Genomic DNA, 20,879 nt, shown 5'->3' on the forward strand with positions numbered 1-20,879 from the left:
GTTTAACCTAGTTTTATACTGTTCATAACAAATTAATAATATTCAGCAAGTCAGCACTATTTAAAAACTTGCACATATACTTGGCAGTAGTTTTCCCACATCTGATTTGTGTACCACTGTATAGTAAATGCAAAGGCAGTAGACAAAGAGCACATTTTCTAGCAGTGGCAAGCGATGCACCTCATGTTTACATAGCATATCCCTCACTACATTCTCATACTTTATTCACTGTCATTGTCTGGTGTTCTCAGAAGTACTATAACAGTTATATAATGTGTAGTTTTGACAACTAAAAGGTAAGGAGAGGGAGGGGAATTAATGTATTTCCTACCATCAGCAGCCAGAGACAATCAATATTTTTTTTTTAAATCTTTCCCTTCATCACTGAATTTTGTAGCTTGCTCTAACATCACCCTCATCACTAGGACTACTCAAGTACCTTTGCTTCATCACTAAGTACACTACAGTGAATTACACTTTCGAGTGAACATGGTTACAAACTAAAAGTTTCTAGTGCATTGCATTGGCTTAAGCCGGTAGGAGACTTGGACCTGCCTCGCATGGGCCAGTAGGCCTTCTGCAGTGTTCCTTCTTTCTTATGTTCTTATGTATCCCAGATATAATACAGGTTAGGCATCACTGGGACCTGTAGTGTGCCGGATTAGCGAGTTTGCCGGATTACAGAGTGGTTAGGTTAGAATACACATAATTAACCTCTTGACAGAGACTGCTACATCTTCATTTTCATCACAGCTTTCTCCTCCACTGGCTTGCTGCTGTGGATTTACAACCATCTACACAATTTCTGAGTCAGTATAATGATGAAATTTAAAATTGTGCTAGCCAAAGTTAGTGCCGTATTACTGATGGAACCAGATAACTGATTGACGGAGTACTGATAGCCAACCTGTACAGTGCACATCAGCAATAACAGAGGTAATTCTACTTCCCACTGTAATCTTACAAAATATGTTGTATATTATTTAGTATTATGGGAAGCAAGCACTAAACCTGTATGGGCCATACAGTGCTACTCCTTTGACCACTTTCACCTCTCTTCCTGCTTTCATGCTAAACAAGCAAAAGTGTTTCACTAGTAATTTCCACTTGATCAGGCAGTGTTAGGCACTTGGTGGACTGCTGTTCAGTTTGCAGGTGGTGTGGAGATTGAATGTACTGTACAATACAATTATGAATACAAGGAGTTATATCTAATTTAGGTAAAAATTGATGCAATTCAAAGTCAAACTCTGTGAGGCCAATTATTATTATTTATGATAGGAAGTTGCCCATGAAGGTAATACTGAAATTGTGGAATAATAAGAAATGATGTAACTACCTACAGTACTACTACTGTTTTTGATGACCTTCTCATTGAATTTACTGCCATACTACTGCACTAGAGCACCCTTCACGCTGATCTTGTTGTGCAGCCCATCCTCATATTACTGTGTTAGGCATTACAGATCTTTAATTTCTTAACACTCTCAATCTTGGGAAAACAGTGGGGGGAAGGGAAGGGAGGGGAGGCCTAAAGCAGGCTTAAGAATAACACGTAGTGTGTGTGAACAGCTGTGTTGCCACACTACTGCACAACATGAACATACTTGACAGTAAACAGACAAAGCATATTCCTGTTGTACAATACATTCATTTGTTCTGCAGAGGGGCCCCAATATGGGTGAGCCTAGAGAGTCCAGTCTAGAATACATGTTACTGACAATAGTCCTAACAAGACATTCCTCCACACTGCTTCAGTCTCTCACCTATGGTGCTGCAACAGCTTCCATTTACTTTCATCAAATTGTAATGCACATTTTGGAATACATAAATATATCATCTAGCCAACCAATGAAGCTATATAGTACTTAAATATACAGTAGAAAAGTTCCTGAGATTATTCGAGGACTACAGTAATAAGTATTGAACAGCAAACATTCAAGGTCCTGTTATCCTACTTCAGCCTTTCCAGCTTTCAGATTTCTTCACAAATCAAATATCTGTTTGCACTTTTTTAAAGTCTATCACCCACCATGACAGTGGCCGCTCATCATTCATACAATATGCACTTCTACCATTATTATTATTATTATAATCAAAAAGAAGCGCTAAGCCACAAGGACTATACAGCCTGCACTTCTACCAAAACAGCTACTGAATGATGCTAAAGACATTTCTACCCCCGTACTATCCCCTGCCCCGCTGTTTTCTGTAACCTGCTGATCATCCCCCCTCCCTCCTGCCATCCAATTCCCTTGCTTCCTTCCCTACCCTGCAGCGCTGTATAGCCCTTGTGGCTTAGCGCTTCTTTTTGATTATAATAATAATAATAATAAAGACATTTCTTTATTTGGGGTCACTCCCTTGATGGGAGATGAATGGTATTATAAAAGTATATAGGGGTAAGGGACAATTTAAACAATGTACAGTGCAGTGTTTTACAAAGCCCACATTAGGCACAGTACATTAGGTATTTCTTGGATTAAATATAGGTATCCAATATTACCACAGTCTTCAACAGCATCTTTAATTTTGTTTATTTATATCTGCCCATGTTCCTGAATTATACTGGTAAAAATAAGAAGTATCTTTACCATTTCCAAGCAACATTCATTATACAGTTTCCCTTGCTTCATGCGGGTTTTTTTCATGCAAATTTCCTATTGTGTGATGTCCTATTTGTGGCAGTAATTCTGTATGTGCAATATTTATATTTGCCATATGTGATCATTATGGTTCGTGAAACATGAAATCTTAATCAAATGCAGAATTAGGTATTGAAGATCTGCCTGAGCTTATGTAACTGCCATGAGCCTGGAATGCATCTACTGTATAATGTCAAGGGACACTTGTACATCTAACTGCATTAGCATATACCCTAAAGGAGGAGAAAGTGTGTTTAGTCTTTAGCAATGAGAAAAATGTTTAATTAAAAACTGCTCTAAATAGATTTCAAGAGTAGATACATTAGTATAATGTACTGAAATTAACAAATTGGCCAACTGCTAAAACAGAACTAAATTTACAAGTAACTTGTATTTTATACTGTAATTTTATACTTTTAAAACGGCTTCTAAACATAGTTGACAAAATTAACCTACTTTATAATGAGAAACTAATTACCAAAGCAGTTCATTCCAATCACACCAATTAAATAATTTATTTTATAATTTACAGTATCACATACGTACTGTATGTTCAACATAATTAGGAATTCAAGGAGCAAGTTTTGATATTACATGCTGTACGAGTACAGTATTCAGCAACTAATGGTAATGCCACCAGGCACTGACCTACAGCTACTGGGGTCACTGGTGACCACTGATTAATGAGATATGAGGAGGGGAGGTCATTAGTATTTATCATAGCTCACCATATTTGCTACTGGTGAAGTATCAAATGAAAGTATCTAGGGCATCAGTCCCTGGAAGTAATAGGTGTTTATAGTGTTGCTGCATCAGTGGGTAACACCATAACATTTTAAGAATTTACCAAATAGTTTTTAAGCAGTAAATACTGAAAATTTATTAAATCTTGCCCTTGTATTTCCCAAGCACTGTATGACTCCCTATGGGTTTAGCACTTTAGCATGATAATATACAATAACATGTGAATGGTACTAACACTATTTTGCTAATCAGTCCCTGATGGCTTATTTTGAACTCGCTTGCATTTAGTAGGACCAGCATCACCGTAACCACAATTATGGATTAACTGTGGTTATGGATATAATTGTGGTCGGATAACAGGACCTTTACTATTATAATAATGGTATACAATACCGACAACCTTAATCAGAGCACAGCCCAAGAAACCAGGACATCTTATTAGAAAATACCTCCAAATCAGCTTTATATTCTAACTGAAAATCTCTAGTTGGCTAGAATTATGCAACCAATTAAAACATTTGAATGTCAAGATGGGTTAAATAATATTTTATACTTTAAAATATTTGATAAAGGAACACAATTTCACATGATTATTTTTGGCTCCAAGACTGAGGCACCTATACTCTTGTGAGGCAGCACCATCCCTCCATTGACATAAAGTTCATCTTTCACAATAACGTCCTCTCCCAGCACCGATACATTCTCCATTCGTACCTAATAGAAAAAATAAAATTCTTACTTTGTTGTACAGTATATTAAAGTAACAAACTGCTTGTAGGTGCATGGAACATTCTTACTGTGCAGGACAATGTGATATCAGCTCACAATAAAAGGCAAGGACAAAATGTGACTGATTACAAGAAAGTGGCATAGTAAATTAGGATGTATCTAACAAACCTTAAAGTAATCACTACAATTAATGTATTGTTCCAGCACATACAAAAGAAGAAATTTCTATAGTAAAAGTTCCTACATATTTCATTACTGTTGGATGACAGGGAGATTTTTCAAGGGCCCATGTGAAGTTCTGATAGATTTGCACTAGCAGAAATGGCTGAATGCATTCACTGATTACAGATAACTTTTTCTGTGATGTCCCCAAGAAAATCTTAGCCTATTCTGTTTCATATAATTTCTCAGTACTGTAGTACAATTCTACTAAGCAAGTCATTATCCACTGGAGGGCCTTTAAAAACCCAATATCACACACCATCAATAAAGCAGAATGTAAAATTTATTGAGTGCAATTAAAGTGCAAAGTTATAAGCTGTAAATGTCTGGGTGACCCAATAAACTGATAGATTTTGGTGACCAGACAGAGGCCAACAGATACTGGTAGCCATATCGAAAGACTATCAAGAGAACGAATTTAGATAAGCAACACGTGCTCTAACTTTTTTCCCAGTTTAAGTCTGATTAGCCCATACTTTTCCCCATTTGTCTAGCACACTAACTACATTTTTGTTACAATTCTGAAATACAGCTGGTCTAGCACAATTTTACACAATATGACTTACCCACTGGCCAACAATGCACTTCCAGCCTATAATGCAGTTTTCCAACCAGGTGTGGGATCTGATAGTTGCTCCTCGGAGAATAGTGCACCGCTTAATGCACACCCCATCTTCTATTACAACATCGGGTCCAATGGTGACATTAGGACCAATACGGCAATTCTTTCCAATTTTGGCTGAAGAATCAACCAAAACATTGCCTACCACACCTTTTAGAAAGAGACAAGGCACATACCTTCAATTCACTTATGACAAAAAATACCTAAATACATGCGATTCTATGCAATCAGTGTTGAAGAAAATGTAATGGAAAAAGCAGGAATTATTAGTGAAGAAGGAAAAAAAAAACAACAGCATTAACACACTACAGTATACAAGAAATAAAATTATCATTATACACATGTTTATAGAAACCCAATCCAGTGGAGGCCAGGAAATCCATGCTGTGTTATTCTGTACAATAATGTCTGATGTCAACTTTATTTGAATAAAAATCTATCATGGTATAATTTAAAACCCACAAATTGGAGCTGAAACTCAGGATAATGTCTAGTTCATACTGGCCCATTACTAGTCATAAATAAATAATGGTCCAGGACAAACAAAAACAGTGCCTAATTTTTATCACCAATTTGTTGGACAGTTGCACTAATAGGAACTTAACATGTATGTTGGGGAAATGACTACAGATCCCTTAATGAAGCTTCTGAAACTTTGTAGCCCTTCAGAAGTGATGTTTATATAAGGCTGCCACGGCCTTTTTTATGGTTTGAGGAGTTATATAAAGTACGAGTTTATGATACTGTAAGACATCAATAATCCAGAATTGGGGGGCAAAGACATTTTCGGAATTCGGATTTTGCTGGATTTTTAAAAACTAAAGTGAATGGGAGACCAGAAAGCACAACTTTAGTACTGAAATGCTTTTATTTACAAAATGTAATTTTTATGCTCAATTTAGCATATGTGTAAAAATACTGTACACTATAATGTATATTGTTATATGTATATTAACTGCAATATCTTCCTTATCTCTGAAGACAAGACAATTACATGGATGCTGGAGTGCAAGGAGTGATGGCTAGACCAGAGATGAAGGCAATAAGAAGCTATAATATACTGTTCCATACATTATACAAAAAAAAATTAGAGGATCAGTAAGATTAAATGCTTAAGTAAATCAAGTAGGGTCTTCATTGTAAGTTTACACTTGTTGTTCCCAGTCATAAACTCTGAAGCCTTCAGCTGAAACCTGCTAGGATCATTCCAGCTTTTTTTTTCTAGGGGGGGGGGGCAAAACAAAGTTTTTAAATAAAAAGTAATTTTCATATTGGGAGCAAAGCAAAGAGCTGGTAACCTCTTCTGTATATATTACTAAAGATAAAAAGAGACTCAATTTTTTTTTTAGGTCACCCTGCCTCTGTGAGATACGGCTGGTTTAATGAAAAAAAAATCACAAAAGCATAAAAGGTACATATTGTACCACATCAAAAAATATTATAATAAATTTCCTTTCTATGAATACAAGATTTTGCTGTCCTTCAAGCCTAGTTATTTTGGTGGATGGAATTTCATAGCACCATAATATTTACAATATATAATGTAACAATATATATAAATATATATAGTATATATACAGCCACACCCTTGTAGTCTTAAGGTAAGCTTAAGCTTGCCCTAAATGCTCTGTATAACCATGGGCTTTCAACATACACTCAAGTGTCACCCATTTATGTGTAAACAATGTATCACGTTGAAAAACTTGTATTTGTATAAGAACAAAAGGAAACTATCAAAATGGTACGAGTTTCCTAAATATTGCATTCTCAAGTATCTTATCCATACTCCATTACTGTCTTATATTGTATATGCTTTCCTACAATATGACATGATAAACCTTCTATATCTTTGACCTCTGATGCTGTCCTTGCACTGGCTGGAAATTCTGAGATTTCTTTTAAAACAGTCCAGTCTTGTTTGCACTATATATCTCAAGACTTGTAATTTCATCCTGTACTGTATTAACTTTGTAAAATCAGTTATACACAAGTCAGTGGCTTTTCTCCTGTTGTATAGTTTTCCACCAAATGTTTCCAAATAAAGAATGCTATGCCAAAGATGATATTTCTTGACCATTATCAACACAGCAAGAGAAACTCCTTCAATACAATGTTGCAAGAACCAATAGATGAGAACCTTCTCAAAGTAACTAGAGTTAACACCATGGGCGTCTGCCCAAACCTAACATCGTGCACAAGTTTACAGTCTGCAGAACCCCTATTCCACTTGCAGTACTCACAATGTAGTATCAAGTTTTTCACCTTGCTTCTTTATACAGTGGTGCATTATTAATGGTGTATAAATTCACCTCATAGGAGTGAAAGGTTTCTCAGTGACCCCCCTTCAAGCTCATCCAACATTTCAACTTTTTTTCCATGACTAATTTTAAATGAAATATTTTCATATTTTGTAATACTAGCATAGGAATTCTTTCTCCATAAGCCGTGTGTCATAAGAGGAGGCTAAAATACCGGGAGCAAGGTGCTAGTAACCCTTTCTGTATAAATTACTAAATTTAAAAATAACTTTAGTTTTTCTTTTTAGGTCGCCCTGCCTCTGTGGGATACAGAGTTGACAAGGAAAAAAACTTTGGAAAGTGACAATGAAGTGGCTAGGGAAGCACTGCCACAACCTTGGAAGACTAAGTAATAAACAAGTAGCAGTACAGATAATCACGGAGCTAAAAACAAATGGTGCAGTGACAACTATAACCAGCTGTTCCGAATTTCGGGATATTTGCCAGATACCAAAAGAAATTGATATATTTAAACTTCACTGATTTTAGGAAGCCATAGGTATTCAGAAAACCGGATTATCAACATCCTACCCTACAGTATTGTGTATACTGTAGTTTGCCACTATATATTATGCTCAAGAAGTGCCTGTTAAAGATTAAGAAAAAGGACTGTGATGGAGTGTTACCTGGCCCTTTATAAAGCTTGGCACTATTGTTGAGCTTGCAAGAGTTGAGGAAGAGGCACATTCCAGTCAGGAAGTCCTTGGGCTGCCCAATGTCCATCCAAAAGCCGTGGAGTTCTTGAGCGTACAACTGTCCATCCCCGGCCATGTACGGGAACACTTCTTTCTCAATGCTCATTGGACGGCACTTTCAGAATAGGAGTATTATCAGTACTTATTAAGCAATAAGCCATTTGGCCATCACTGCCCCATCCTCATATTATTCTTTTCTCCTTTCTTTATAATTATTTACTTTGTCTTTTAAGATGTTAATCCTCAATTACCATAAACTTAATATTGCATAAATTTTAACTTTCAAGGGTCAAGTATACAGGATCACTGCCAATTAATGATTCATAAGAAAATCTTAAAAAAAAAAAAAAAAAAAAAAAAAAAAAAAAAAAAAAAAAAGAGCAACCATCAAGTTTAAAAACATTATTTCTGAAATACAATGAGGCCAACCAGGTAACCATGGCAACAGCCAGTCACAGTTTCCTAAGCATTTTTTAGCCAATGACCAGACATACAAGGCTTCCATCTTGCTTGGGAGCAATATTGTCTTATCTGGCAAGTTCAAATATTGCTTAATTAAAAAAATTCTGTATAATTTTTTTATAACTGTCTCCATTTTTTTTATCTACCTTTATGGATAGTTCACTGGTCATAAAAGCCCAGCCAGCATCCTTGGCTGGACATGATGCAAAATTGCCGAACAATTCAAGCCAAACCTTGTGGGAAAAATATTAGAGTCCCACAAGAATCAGGACTTGTCCCAATAACATTTCCAATGTATGCATGCGATTTGCCAAAACTAATAAACAGCTGCAATATTTGAATATATGTATATGCAGATATAAAAATCCTATACACAGAAATAAATCTTAAAGACTTGCCCATTAAACAAATGGAGTAACAGACTGACGAGAGAATTTAATATGCCATACTGTACTTGAAACGAGTACACAATGTGAAATAGGTAAGATACTTTATAAACTGGAAGAACTGAACAGAGTGAGGTATAGAAGAAATTTTAGAAGAGTCATTACACAGATGCAACAGAGAAAAGCTTATATGCTACACTGGTAAACTTTACAATAGCCTTCAGATGCACAAATGGTAGAAGGTTAAAAGTGCTGTTCACAACATATGTCACACCAAAATTACAACATTAATGTGGTGTTTGCACCAACATAAAATTGTAAAGAAAAAAGTTTAGATATGCTACAAAATGGGTCCCAGAGCTAAGAAATATGATTTATGAAAAAAATGAATAAAAAGAAAATGCTCTCATAAGTGGATACGAGGAAAATTGAAGACACGACCACCACACAAATTCATCAAAAGAAACAATATTAGATAATGAGAATGTGTACCTCATAAACAAGCCAAATAAGATGCCCCCCCCCCTTTTTTTTTATTAACACATCAGCCATCTCCCACCAAGGCAGGGTGGCCCGAAAAAGAAAAACTTTCATCATTCACTCCATCACTGTCTTGCCAGAAGCGTGCTTACACTACAGTTATAAACCTACAACATTAACACCCCTCCTTCAGAGTGCAGACACTGTACTTCCCAATTGTAAACAGAAAAAACAGTATCAAAAGTACATTATAATCTGCCAAAGTAATATATCCTACAACTAAATGGAACCTCAAATTTTAATGATAAATTTGTATAGTAGAAGTACTGCTTTTCCAACTACAAATGGTATTCATATCGTCCTTCCAACCCTTCCTCTGATGCTTCCACACACAATCTTTCTACCAAGATGTATTCATTATCAATCTTTCCTACTCCATTCTTTCTACATGTTCAAACCACCTCAGCAACCTATCTTCTGCTCACTGAATTATGCCTTTCTTCCCATCATATCTTTTAATTTGCAAACGTTTTTCCTCCATAATATTCATATCATACTTTGACATCTGGAAAGTTAATTATACTTCTGTAAAGAGAGTTAAATGCTGAATCTTAAGACAATGATTGAGTAAGAGAGAATCTGTGCAAGAAATGGGATGAGTGAAAGTGCAAATCTTACATAAAAATAAAGGAAATAATTTACACCAAACAATTTTATGAAAAAAATTAAATGCAGGTCTATAAAAAAAATTATTTTACAAATGCTGCAGTATCAAAGCCAGATCTAACAAAGGAACCCTAAAGGACTTGACAGAACTACTATTTACATCTCTAGACTTAGGTAGTCTAAGCATTAGGTTAAGTCTACCTGAAATGCCTCAGCACGATAGTGGCTTTCTTTGTACCAATCAAATTATGAAACTTAACACACATTCAAACCTTAGCAAAGAAATAAAGTTTTGATTTGAAACAGATGACACACTGAATTAATATACAACATGCCAAATAAAGGGATGTATGACTGCAACATGACAAATGGTAAGATGTATGATTGTATCTTTAAAAACAGGGTTGTGTATGACCACAATGAACTAAACAGTGACATTACAGTGCACTAAAGAGGGAAGTGTATGATTGAAACAATAAACAGTATGTATATTGTATGATTAGAATAAGATTAACCGATACCAGTGATGCCAACCGTTAAAAAAAAAAATTCAATGCAAGTTTAATAATTCGACTATTACATTCACTAAACTAAATGCTTCAAAAACTGGTACTGGAGTCATTAAGGACGGGGCTCACTGGTACTGGAGTCATCTAAGCACGGAGCTCACCTCTGGGGGCTACATTCCACTTATGAACAAAACTATTTACTTATAATCTCAGAATCCTGCACATTTGAAAACTATAACAAATGCAGTTATAACTACATACATATACTATATATAAATTTGTTTTAAAAAATTATAATTTTCAAATGTGCAGGATTCTAAGATACCATATTTACATATACTGTACATACCTCTATTCGTTTCAAAACAGACGGGTTGAAAATGTACATTCCAGCATTGATTTTATTCGATACAAATTCCTGAGGCTTTTCCACAAAGCGATCAATTTTGCCAGTTTCATCATATATTACAACACCATATTTTGAAGGCTCTTCAACTTTTGTCACCTGTCAAATAAAATGCATTAATTCACTTATTCAACCATGAGTATCCTTTAGTTTTTGTTTGTAAAATATGGCATAAATCACTTAAAATATATTATATATTTTTTATTATCACACCGGCCGATTCCCACCAAGGCAGGGTGGCCCGAAAAAGAAAAACTTTCACCATCATTCACTCCATCACTGTCTTGCCAGAAGGGTGCTTTACACTACAGTTTTTAAACTGCAACATTAACACCCCTCCTTCAGAGTGCAGGCACTGTACTTCCCATCTCCAGGACTCAAGTCCGGCCTGCCGGTTTCCCTGAATCCCTTCATAAATGTTACTTTGCTCACACTCCAACAGCACGTCAAGTATTAAAAACCATTTGTCTCCATTCACTCCTATCAAACACGCTCACGCATGCCTGCTGGAAGTCCAAGCCCCTCGCACACAAAACCTCCTTTACCCCCTCCCTCCAACCCTTCCTAGGCCGACCCCTACCCCGCCTTCCTTCCACTACAGACTGATACACTCTTGAAGTCATTCTGTTTCGCTCCATTCTCTCTACATGTCCGAACCACCTCAACAACCCTTCCTCAGCCCTCTGGACAACAGTTTTGGTAATCCCGCACCTCCTCCTAACTTCCAAACTACGAATTCTCTGCATTATATTCACACCACACATTGCCCTCAGACATGACATCTCCACTGCCTCCAGCCTTCTCCTCGCTGCAACATTCATCACCCACGCTTCACACCCATATAAGAGCGTTGGTAAAACTATACTCTCATACATTCCCCTCTTTGCCTCCAAGGACAAAGTTCTTTGTCTCCACAGACTCCTAAGTGCACCACTCACTCTTTTTCCCTCATCAATTCTATGATTCACCTCATCTTTCATAGACCCATCCGCTGACACGTCCACTCCCAAATATCTGAATACGTTCACCTCCTCCATACTCTCTCCCTCCAATCTGATATTCAATCTTTCATCACCTAATCTTTTTGTTATCCTCATAACCTTACTCTTTCCTGTATTCACCTTTAATTTTCTTCTTTTGCACACCCTACCAAATTCATCCACCAATCTCTGCAACTTCTCTTCAGAATCTCCTATTGAAACTGGACATGAAAATCTTGTTCTCAATACTGTATACCTGTTAGAAAATAAATTGTTATACTCAACTAGAAAGAGTAATTCCCTTAGTGGAGTGTGAGTAACAGTTTTCCTAGGAAGTGTCTTAGGTCAGCATCAACACTACAGTGTATTAAAATGTAATGAAGATGTAGCATGAACAGCAATAATTATGTATGGCATTGTACGTGAATGGTATATAATACTTACAAGATGAAAATTAGACACGTGCAACATCTGAGTATCTTTATTGTTGATGTTTTGCCATCCAGTGGTTTTATAAATACAAATTCAAGATAGAACTATATACAAAAGATGAGGTAATCAGTCCTTCAGCCTCGGAGTTGGCTGAGGGACTGATTACCACATCTTTTGTATATAGTTCTACTATCTTCTAGTTATGTACTTGAATTTGTATTAATAAAACCACTGGATGGTAAAACGTCTACAATAAAGATACCCAGATGTTGTACATGTCTAATTTTCATCATGTATGGAATTAATATTTAGTAGGTTAATTGATTTGAATATGGACATAGCATGTAGCCTAAAATTTAAGTTTGGTGGTTCTTATAGCTGCTTTTTGTTATGATAATTGGTTTGATGTGGATAGTTTAATATCTTTACTATGCACCCCATACCCATACTCGCTTGATATGAATAGACAAGGTAGAACCTTGAGCACAAATCCTACTAGCGAGATATGGGTAAATGAGAGAGAAATAGAGTGTTAGTGTTATTCATTGGGGGAACGAATTACATACTAGTTTGTATTCATAAATTCTAATGTCTATTTGTGGAAAAGTTCTATTCCCAAAAGTTACACAAAATGTCTTTTTCTATGTTAAGGATGAGTTTACTTCTTATCATTCAGGTGTAGACTAGGAAAGGAACTTGACAAACCACAGGATTACTTCCTACAGGATATCCCCATATATTATCCATTTCATGTTTGCCTTTACTGTTAATTGTGTCATGTTTGAAATATGCATATACTACTTACAAATTATAGATAATTATAGATAATTTTCATGCTACGAAAACTTACTTGCATGAGAAGGAATGCAAACAGGACAACATACCACAATGGTGCCCTCTCTGCCATGTTGCTTGTGGAATTTGACCATCTGAGTGAAGGGAAAGTCGCAGATGACATCTGAGTTAAGCACAAAAAATGGTTCATCATTAGAGGCCAGGATGGACTGAGCTAGCTTGATGGGTCCTGCTGTTCCTAGGGGCTCCTCCTCCAGAGAGAATGTGATCCGAATCCCCAACTGAAACACAGGACACACCTTGGTAGGTGCTCTAAATATGCACAACACGTAGGCTATATTACATGCACCATTATACGTTACCCCAGTGCTTAAGATAATCACCAAATGCTGTCCCATGTACGCTGACTTATGGTCAGTATACATGGGATAGCATTTGGCCATAGGGTGAGGGGAAGATTACTCTAAACCAGTTTTGAGAATTCTACACTTGCAGCCTAGCATGGGGCTAGATTTTTCTGCTGGCAAAAAAGTTTAGGGTGGTTGATTAGTTATAAAGAAATATTGTGCTTCCATAAAAAAAAAAAAAATCTGCATCTGCAGAAACTGATGATATATTTGTATGAAAGTAAAGAATTATATACGAGATCTTTCCTAAGGATATAAGAAAATAGAACAAATTATTTTTTGAACAGGATTACTACTTGAAAACATCTATCAAGGTAAAACCTTAAAAATGTCCAGCTGTAATACACCAGAGGTAGATGAAATGACCGAGTGCTTACCTTCTGAGCTTCTTGTGCCAGCTCCTGCTCCATCTGTTCTGCATGATAAGACACAGCCAGAACGACCTGTGTCACTCCGGCAGCCACCAGTGCCTCAATCTGATGCAAGACAATAGGCTTGTTGGCAAATTCCACCAGGGGTTTGGGACGACTGAGAGTGAGGGGCCTCAGCCTGGTGCCATACCCGCCCACCAGGATCAGGGCCTTCATGTTACCTAGGGTCAAGTCTGTCAAGCAATAACTCAATTACACCAAGGAAGACTCATGAAAAAACTCATTTACTACAATATATACAGATCCATTAGTTACTGAAATTTTTGTTTCTGTAACATGGGTCTATCTGCTGCCTTCTAATAGAAGTTCACATAAAAAAAAGTAGCAAACTGAAATCCAATTGTACCTGTAAGCATTAGAATCAGTCTGAATTAAATGCTCACGTATGCTAGTGGCTTTTTTGTGCTTAACAATATTTTGTTACATGTAAACTACACACTGTATACTGTACAAAGGAATGAAAAAAACGATTTGTTTCTTGACTGTACAGACCACAGTTATCTACACAAACTGTTTACAAAGATCATATATACTGGACAATGCCAATAGTACAGTGGACCCCTGGTTAATGATATTTTTTCACTCCAGAAGTATGTTCAGGTGCCAGTACTGACCGAATTTGTTCCCATAAGGAATATTGTGAAGTAGATTAGTCCATTTCAGACTCCCAAACATACACGTACAAACGCACTTACATAAATACACTTACATAATTGGTCGCATTCGGAGGTGATCGTTATGCGGGGGTCCACTGTACTAATATTTAGGTATAACCCAGTAGATTAGTATTATAATAAAAAAGAAGTGCCAAACCTACAAGGGTCATTAATAATCCAGTAGAGAAAGCTTAGTGATTGAAGGATTTTTTCTCTCAGGTAGCCAGTCATAGTCTCACCCTGCAGAACAAGTGTCACTGAAGAGTAAGTGACACTTAGGTGGTACAGTGTCAAGTGTTTTTGAGTATCTTATGTAATCAGATGACTAGACAAATAGACCTTTGTGTGCGTAGGGAAGAGAAAGAAGGGTGATGACCAACAAACTCACTCTGAACATATACAAAACATACTTCATGCTATTTGGAAACAGCCTTAAATATCCAACTTAATACGTATATCGATAAATGGTTCCCCTATTACAAGACACACTGAGGGCAAATTTCTAGGTCTTCTTGACTGTAATCTTAAATTTCATTCCTACATCCAGCATATATCCAAGAAAATTTCCAAGTCAGTACACATCCTTTCCAAGATATGATACTATGTACCCCAAATGACACTCCTTACCCTATACCACTAACATATCCCTACCTGACCTATGGTATCTGTGCCTGGGAATCAACCACAGCCAACCATCTTAACTTTTAATAACCCAATAAAAAGCTGCTGTGGGGATGATTACCAGCTCCTGTGCAGATAGCACAGCAACACCTGAACCTACTAAATATATGAGACATACACTCATGTTATTGTGCCTACTACATATACAGAACATTAAACTCCAATATAAACCCTCCACTTAAACTTCTCCTTGACAGCTACAACAAAACGCATAGTCACAATACAAAGATTAAGGCACTCTTTGACATCCCTCGTGTCAGTCTCACACTATGCAGTAACGTTAGGTTAGGTAAGGTTCGTCAGGAAACAGGACAAGCGTTTCTTGATGCGGGTCTTAGATGACCGCCGTTGGGCTTCTGGTCATGGTCAGAGGCCTTCCACTGGCTTACCGGTTCACCCCTTTAAAAATTATGGTCATAGTTATAACCATTTCTATATCACACCATGTAAAAATGCAATGCACATAAAGGACCCGAAGATCTGGAATTCACTACCTGAACCAGTAAAGCATCCCCTGACTACATATAAATTTAGGACTATGCTTAAAAATCATCTCATCACTCAATACTAACCAAACCAACCACAACAACTTCTAATCAGTTTGAAGCAACTCTTCCAATTATATAAGTCTATTAAACATCTGCCAATCCAGGAAATATTACTGTTTGAACCATTAATTGTAATACTGTTTTTATGTACAACTTCAAGATTATGATTCCTATAAACCTCCACCTTGACTATCTCACATTAGTATTAAGATTAAATAGAGATTTTTTAAAAAGTTAAGCACTCATTTTGTCTAGATTTAGGTAGTTATTATGTACTAGGATTAATCTGCCCAAAATGCCCTGGCATGATAGTGGCTTTCTTTGCACTTAACAAACCAAAATTGTAATTACACATTGTAACCTTTGCAAAGAAATAAAATCCTTTATTCTTATTCTTTTATTGGGAAATGGAGGGAGATGAAAGGGGGGAAGAGATGTGGGAAAGGGGAGATTTTTTACTTCTTGTAATAATTATAAATAATTTAAAACTTAACCTAGCCTAACTTCCTAAAATACGTAAATATATTTCTTTATCCTACCCTACCTAGGCTCAGCCTAAATTCAGTTAATATCTCGTGTATGAAATATATTAAAGCATATTTTAGCAACAAAGAATTTACTTTGTTGGGTAAAACTAATGTTGCCGAATTAGGCAAGTGGACAAGGTGGGTGTAAAAATCATGGCATGTATATGAGTATTAATGTATATTACAGCACCTGAGGATGTTTATGCTGCAAGACATGGATTTATTGTCAATCACTTCTCGGACAGTCATGTGTATATGATCAAGAATACTTCAAGCCATAAAATAAAGGTTAATTAAGTACACACATGCCTCTACATGTGTATGCATACATATACCCCCATTGCACTTAAGCACACATACATACACTTCTCATTATGCATATACACTTGTGTACATACATACGAGGTTTCTTTGACATGATAGTAGGAGTCCCACAGGGAAGTGTCCTTGGACCACTCCTCTTTCTCATCTACATCAATGATCTACCGAATGCATAAGTTACTCAAACCCATATTATTTGCAGATGACACTACATACGTCTTCTCCCACCCAAACCCAGTCATACCAGCAAACACTGTCAATGCCGAACTGCAGAAAATATCTGCCTGGATGATGACTAATAAACTTACCCTGAATACTGATGAAACATATTTCAGTCAGTTTGAAAACAAAGCTGCAATTGATCCAATTAACATAACGCTAAACGGATCACCAGTCACAAGACTCAGAGGGAAAATTCCTAGGTATCCACCTTGGCAGTAGCCTTAAATTCCGGACACACATACAACAAATCACCAAGAAAATCTCTAAGACTGCAGGCATACTATCAAAGATAAGGTACTACGTTCCACAATCAGCTCTCCTGGCACTGTACCATTCACTCATATACCCTTATCTCACATACGGAATTTGTGCATGGGGGATCAACAACATTCAATCACCTAAGACCTCTAATAACCCAGCAAAAGGCAGCAGTCAGAATATTAAAATTCCCACTCCAGACAGCATACTCCAATTTTCAAGAGTCTGAATCTGCTCACCATTAAGAACATTCATACTTATTCATGTTCCTACTACATACACAGAACAATACATGCAAATATAAACCCTCCACTCAAACTTCTCCTCACCAACCTTAACAGGACACATGACCATAACACAAGACACATATCTCTTTGATATACCTCGTGTCCATATCACACTGCGTAAAAACTATGCACATAAAGGGCCCCAAAATATGGAACTCATTACCAGAAGATACTAAAGTCTGTAGTGGAAGGAAGGCGGGGTAGGGGTCGGCCTAGGAAAGGTTGGAGAGAGGGGGTAAAGGAGGTTTTGTGTGCGAGGGGCTTGGACTTCCAGCAGGCATGCGTGAGCGTGTTTGATAGGAGCGAATGGAGACAAATGGTTTTTAATACTTGACGTGCTGTTGGAGTGTGAGCAAAGTAACATTTATGAAGGGGTTCAGGGAAACCGGCAGGCCGGACTTGAGTCCTGGAGATGGGAAGTACAGTGCCTGCACTCTGAAGGAGGGGTGTTAATGTTGCAGTTTAAAAACTGTAGTGTAAAGCACCCTTCTGGCAAGACAGTGATGGAGTGAATGATGGTGAAAGTTTTTCTTTTTCGGGCCACCCTGCCTTGGTGGGAATCGGCCAGTGTGATAATAATAAAAAATAACTAAAGTAACCCGGTCTGAAAATCAATTAAAGACTTCTCAAAAGCAACTTAATCACCCTAGACTAAATGCTAAATACTCAGTTCACACATACTTATGTACTCCCACATCATAACTTCAACAATCACTTTGAACCTTTTATCCATTATTGACAGGAATATAACTGAATCATTGTTTTCACAAAAAGTATTTTTGAATATATGACTATATCTTTTGTCTTATATAAATTAGATTCACTTATAAATAATAATCTACTGTACAACTATGATATAATTAATATTCTACTGTAGTGTTAAGTAGTCTGTAAGCCAATAATGTTAAGTTGGCCCATAATGCCTAGGCATAATAGAGGCTCTCTTTGTATTGCAACCCATTATTGTAAATACAAAATCTCAATGTACTATTTGCAAAGACATAAAATAAACAAATAAATAAATAAATGAGGGAGGGACGGGGGTGACGAAGGGAGGGGTGGTTGGAGAAGGAAGAGGGGTGAGGGAGGTAAGGAAAGGGAGGGGAGAGGTGAGGGGAAGAGGTTAGGAATAAGCTCTAGAGAAGAAGTTATTCACCTCAACACTCCACATCACAAAGTTATAAACCCAGACCCTCAGGTAAGTCAACATGACATACTTATCTATATATGTATTATTTGTCAGCAAGAATTTGTATGCATAAAATTAAGTTTCCTAATATCACCCAAGCAGAGAATCTATTCAATAAGCCTACTCATTGAGGATGATGGTGTTGCTTTAGTACAGTACAGCAGCATATCGTGTTAAATGTTTGTGTGCGTGTAAAAATGAGTAGCAAAACCTTTACATTATAATAAAAAAAGAAACGCTAAGCCACAAGGGCTATACAGCGCTGCAGGGTAGGGAAGGAAGCGAGGGTATAGGATGGCAGAAGGGAGGAGGGATGATCAGTAGGTTACAGAAAACAGCGGGGCAGGGGATAGTACGGGGGTAGAGGGTAGCAAGAGATTGAGGTAGAAAGGGCTGAAGGTATCAGAATTTGTGAAGTAAGTCAGTTGTTGTCAAAAAGTCAATGAGAGTGTCTGGATGAAAGGTGGGTCCATCAGCGAGAAGGGAAGGTATAGAGAGAGCAGCAGAGCAAAGACGACGACGGAGGTAAATTCTGCGTGCTCGTTGATAAAGTGGGCAGTCCAACAGAATGTGGCTGACTGATAATGGAACTTGGCAATTCTCACAGAGAGGAGCAGGGCGCCTCTCCATGAGATATCCATGAGTAAGACGAGTATGGCCAATGCGAAGATGGGAGAGAGTAGTCTCCCAACCTCAACACTGGTGATAAGAAGGCGGCCAGTAACCTATACTCGGTTTAATAGATTGAAGTTTGTTGCCGAGCATAGTAGACCAACGTTGTTGCCAATGGGTGTGAAGTTGGGAAGATATTGCAGCAAAATAGTCCGTAAATGGAATACCTCTACATGAAACTGGTAGGTCATGTACTGCTGACCGCGCAGCAGTGTCTGCCTGTTCATTGCCCTGTACGTCAACATGACCAGGGACCCAACAAAAAACTATCTTTATGCTTGGTAAAGATACGGCGTAGCCAAAGTTGGATACGGAGGACTAAGGGGTGAGGTGTATCAAATTTCTGTATAGCCTGTAAAGCACTAAGGGAGTCTGAGACAACCACAAATGATGACACAGGCATAGATGCAATACGGATAAGTGCTGTAAGGATGGCATACAATTCAGCAGTAAAAATACTAGCCGAAGATAGTAAATGCCCTTGTATGACGCTGTCCGGAAACACTGCTGCGAATCCTACGCCGTCAGAAGACTTAGAGCCATCTGTGTACACAGCAATGGCATGAGAATGAGAGTGAAAGTGGTCAAGAAAAAGAGAGCGGGAAGCGACCGTAGACAGTTGGGCTTTCGAGCAAGGGAGAGAGAAAGGACAGACTCGAACAGCTGGAACTTCCCAGGACTGTAGGGAAAAGTGAGATGCTACATGTACATAGAAAGGTGGTAATTGAAGAGAAGACAAGAGCGAATGAAGGCGAAGAGAGAAGGGATGGAGTAAACAGGGGCGACGAACAAATAAAGAATGTCTGCTAATATCAGTGACCATTCTATAAATGGAAGGATTGCGGAGATCATGAGAGCGTACATAGTAGCGAAGGCAATGGGCATCATGGCGATCGGATAAGGATGGAACGTTCGCTTCTGCATAGAGGCTCTCGACAGGGGAAGAGCGAAAAGCACCAAGGCATAAACGTAATCCTTGGTGATGAATGGGGTTAAGGCTAGAGAGAGTAGCAGGAGATGCCGCTGAATAGATCTGGTCACCATAATCAAGTTTCGATAACATAAGGGTGGAATGTAGGCGAAGGAGGGTTCGACGATCAGCTCCCCATGAAAGATGAGCAAGGGTTTCAAGAAGGTTCAGCCGGCTGTGACAAGTTGCCTTCAGAGAGGTAATGTGAGGTTTCCAGGATAACCTACGATCAAAGAGGAGGCCCAGAAACTTGACTGCATCACGTTCAGGGATACGGGAGCCATAGAGGTACAAAGGATGATCGGAGATGACAGAGCGTCTAGTGAAAGTAATTTGGTGGGTTTTAGTGCTGGAAAATTTAAACCCACGTGTGGTGGCCCAATTGGAAACACGGTCGACTGCATGCTGAAGAGAAACTGTAATAAGGTGACAGTCAGCGCCTGCACAGGCAATAGCGAAGTCATCAACATAGAGTGATGACCAAATATTTGATGGAAGACTAGAGGCCAAATCATTAATAGCAAGGAGAAAAAGTGTTGTGCTCAGAACACATCCCTGGGGGACACCTTCAGCTTGGATAAAGTCCGGGGAGAGCACATTATTAACCCGAACACGGAAATGCCTGTCAGTTAAAAAGTTC

The 20,879-nt window shown here is 37.8% G+C and overlaps 2 protein-coding genes across 7 annotated transcripts in view; one reads left to right on the forward strand and one right to left on the reverse strand.

Annotated features, from left to right (window-relative positions):
• LOC138854674 (piggyBac transposable element-derived protein 2-like) overlaps positions 1 to 20,879 on the forward strand; it is a 185,706-nt gene that overhangs the window by 34,412 nt on the left and 130,415 nt on the right. The window lies entirely within an intron of this gene.
• Positions 1,250 to 20,879, reverse strand: part of Gmppb (GDP-mannose pyrophosphorylase B) — a 53,280-nt gene continuing 33,650 nt past the window's right edge. For 5 of the 6 annotated variants that reach the window (XM_053798977.2, XM_070099250.1, XM_053798976.2 and 2 more), the window contains exons 2-7: positions 13,855 to 14,081; positions 13,160 to 13,351; positions 10,807 to 10,962; positions 7,886 to 8,069; positions 4,907 to 5,112; positions 1,250 to 4,103 (exon numbers count right to left, since the gene is read on the reverse strand). In XM_053798977.2, coding sequence (XP_053654952.1) covers positions 3,972 to 4,103; positions 4,907 to 5,112; positions 7,886 to 8,069; positions 10,807 to 10,962; positions 13,160 to 13,351; positions 13,855 to 14,064 — 1,080 coding nt within the window. In that variant the 5' untranslated portion in view covers positions 14,065 to 14,081 and the 3' untranslated portion in view covers positions 1,250 to 3,971. Of the gene's footprint in view, positions 4,104 to 4,906; positions 5,113 to 7,885; positions 8,070 to 10,806; positions 10,963 to 13,159; positions 13,352 to 13,854; positions 14,082 to 16,949; positions 16,969 to 20,879 lie in introns of those variants that run through there. The other variant, XM_053798978.2, reaches the window with a different exon arrangement.

The sequence above is a fragment of the Cherax quadricarinatus genome, chromosome 66, assembly GCF_038502225.1.
Source record: "Cherax quadricarinatus isolate ZL_2023a chromosome 66, ASM3850222v1, whole genome shotgun sequence".
Taxonomy (NCBI): domain Eukaryota; kingdom Metazoa; phylum Arthropoda; class Malacostraca; order Decapoda; family Parastacidae; genus Cherax; species Cherax quadricarinatus.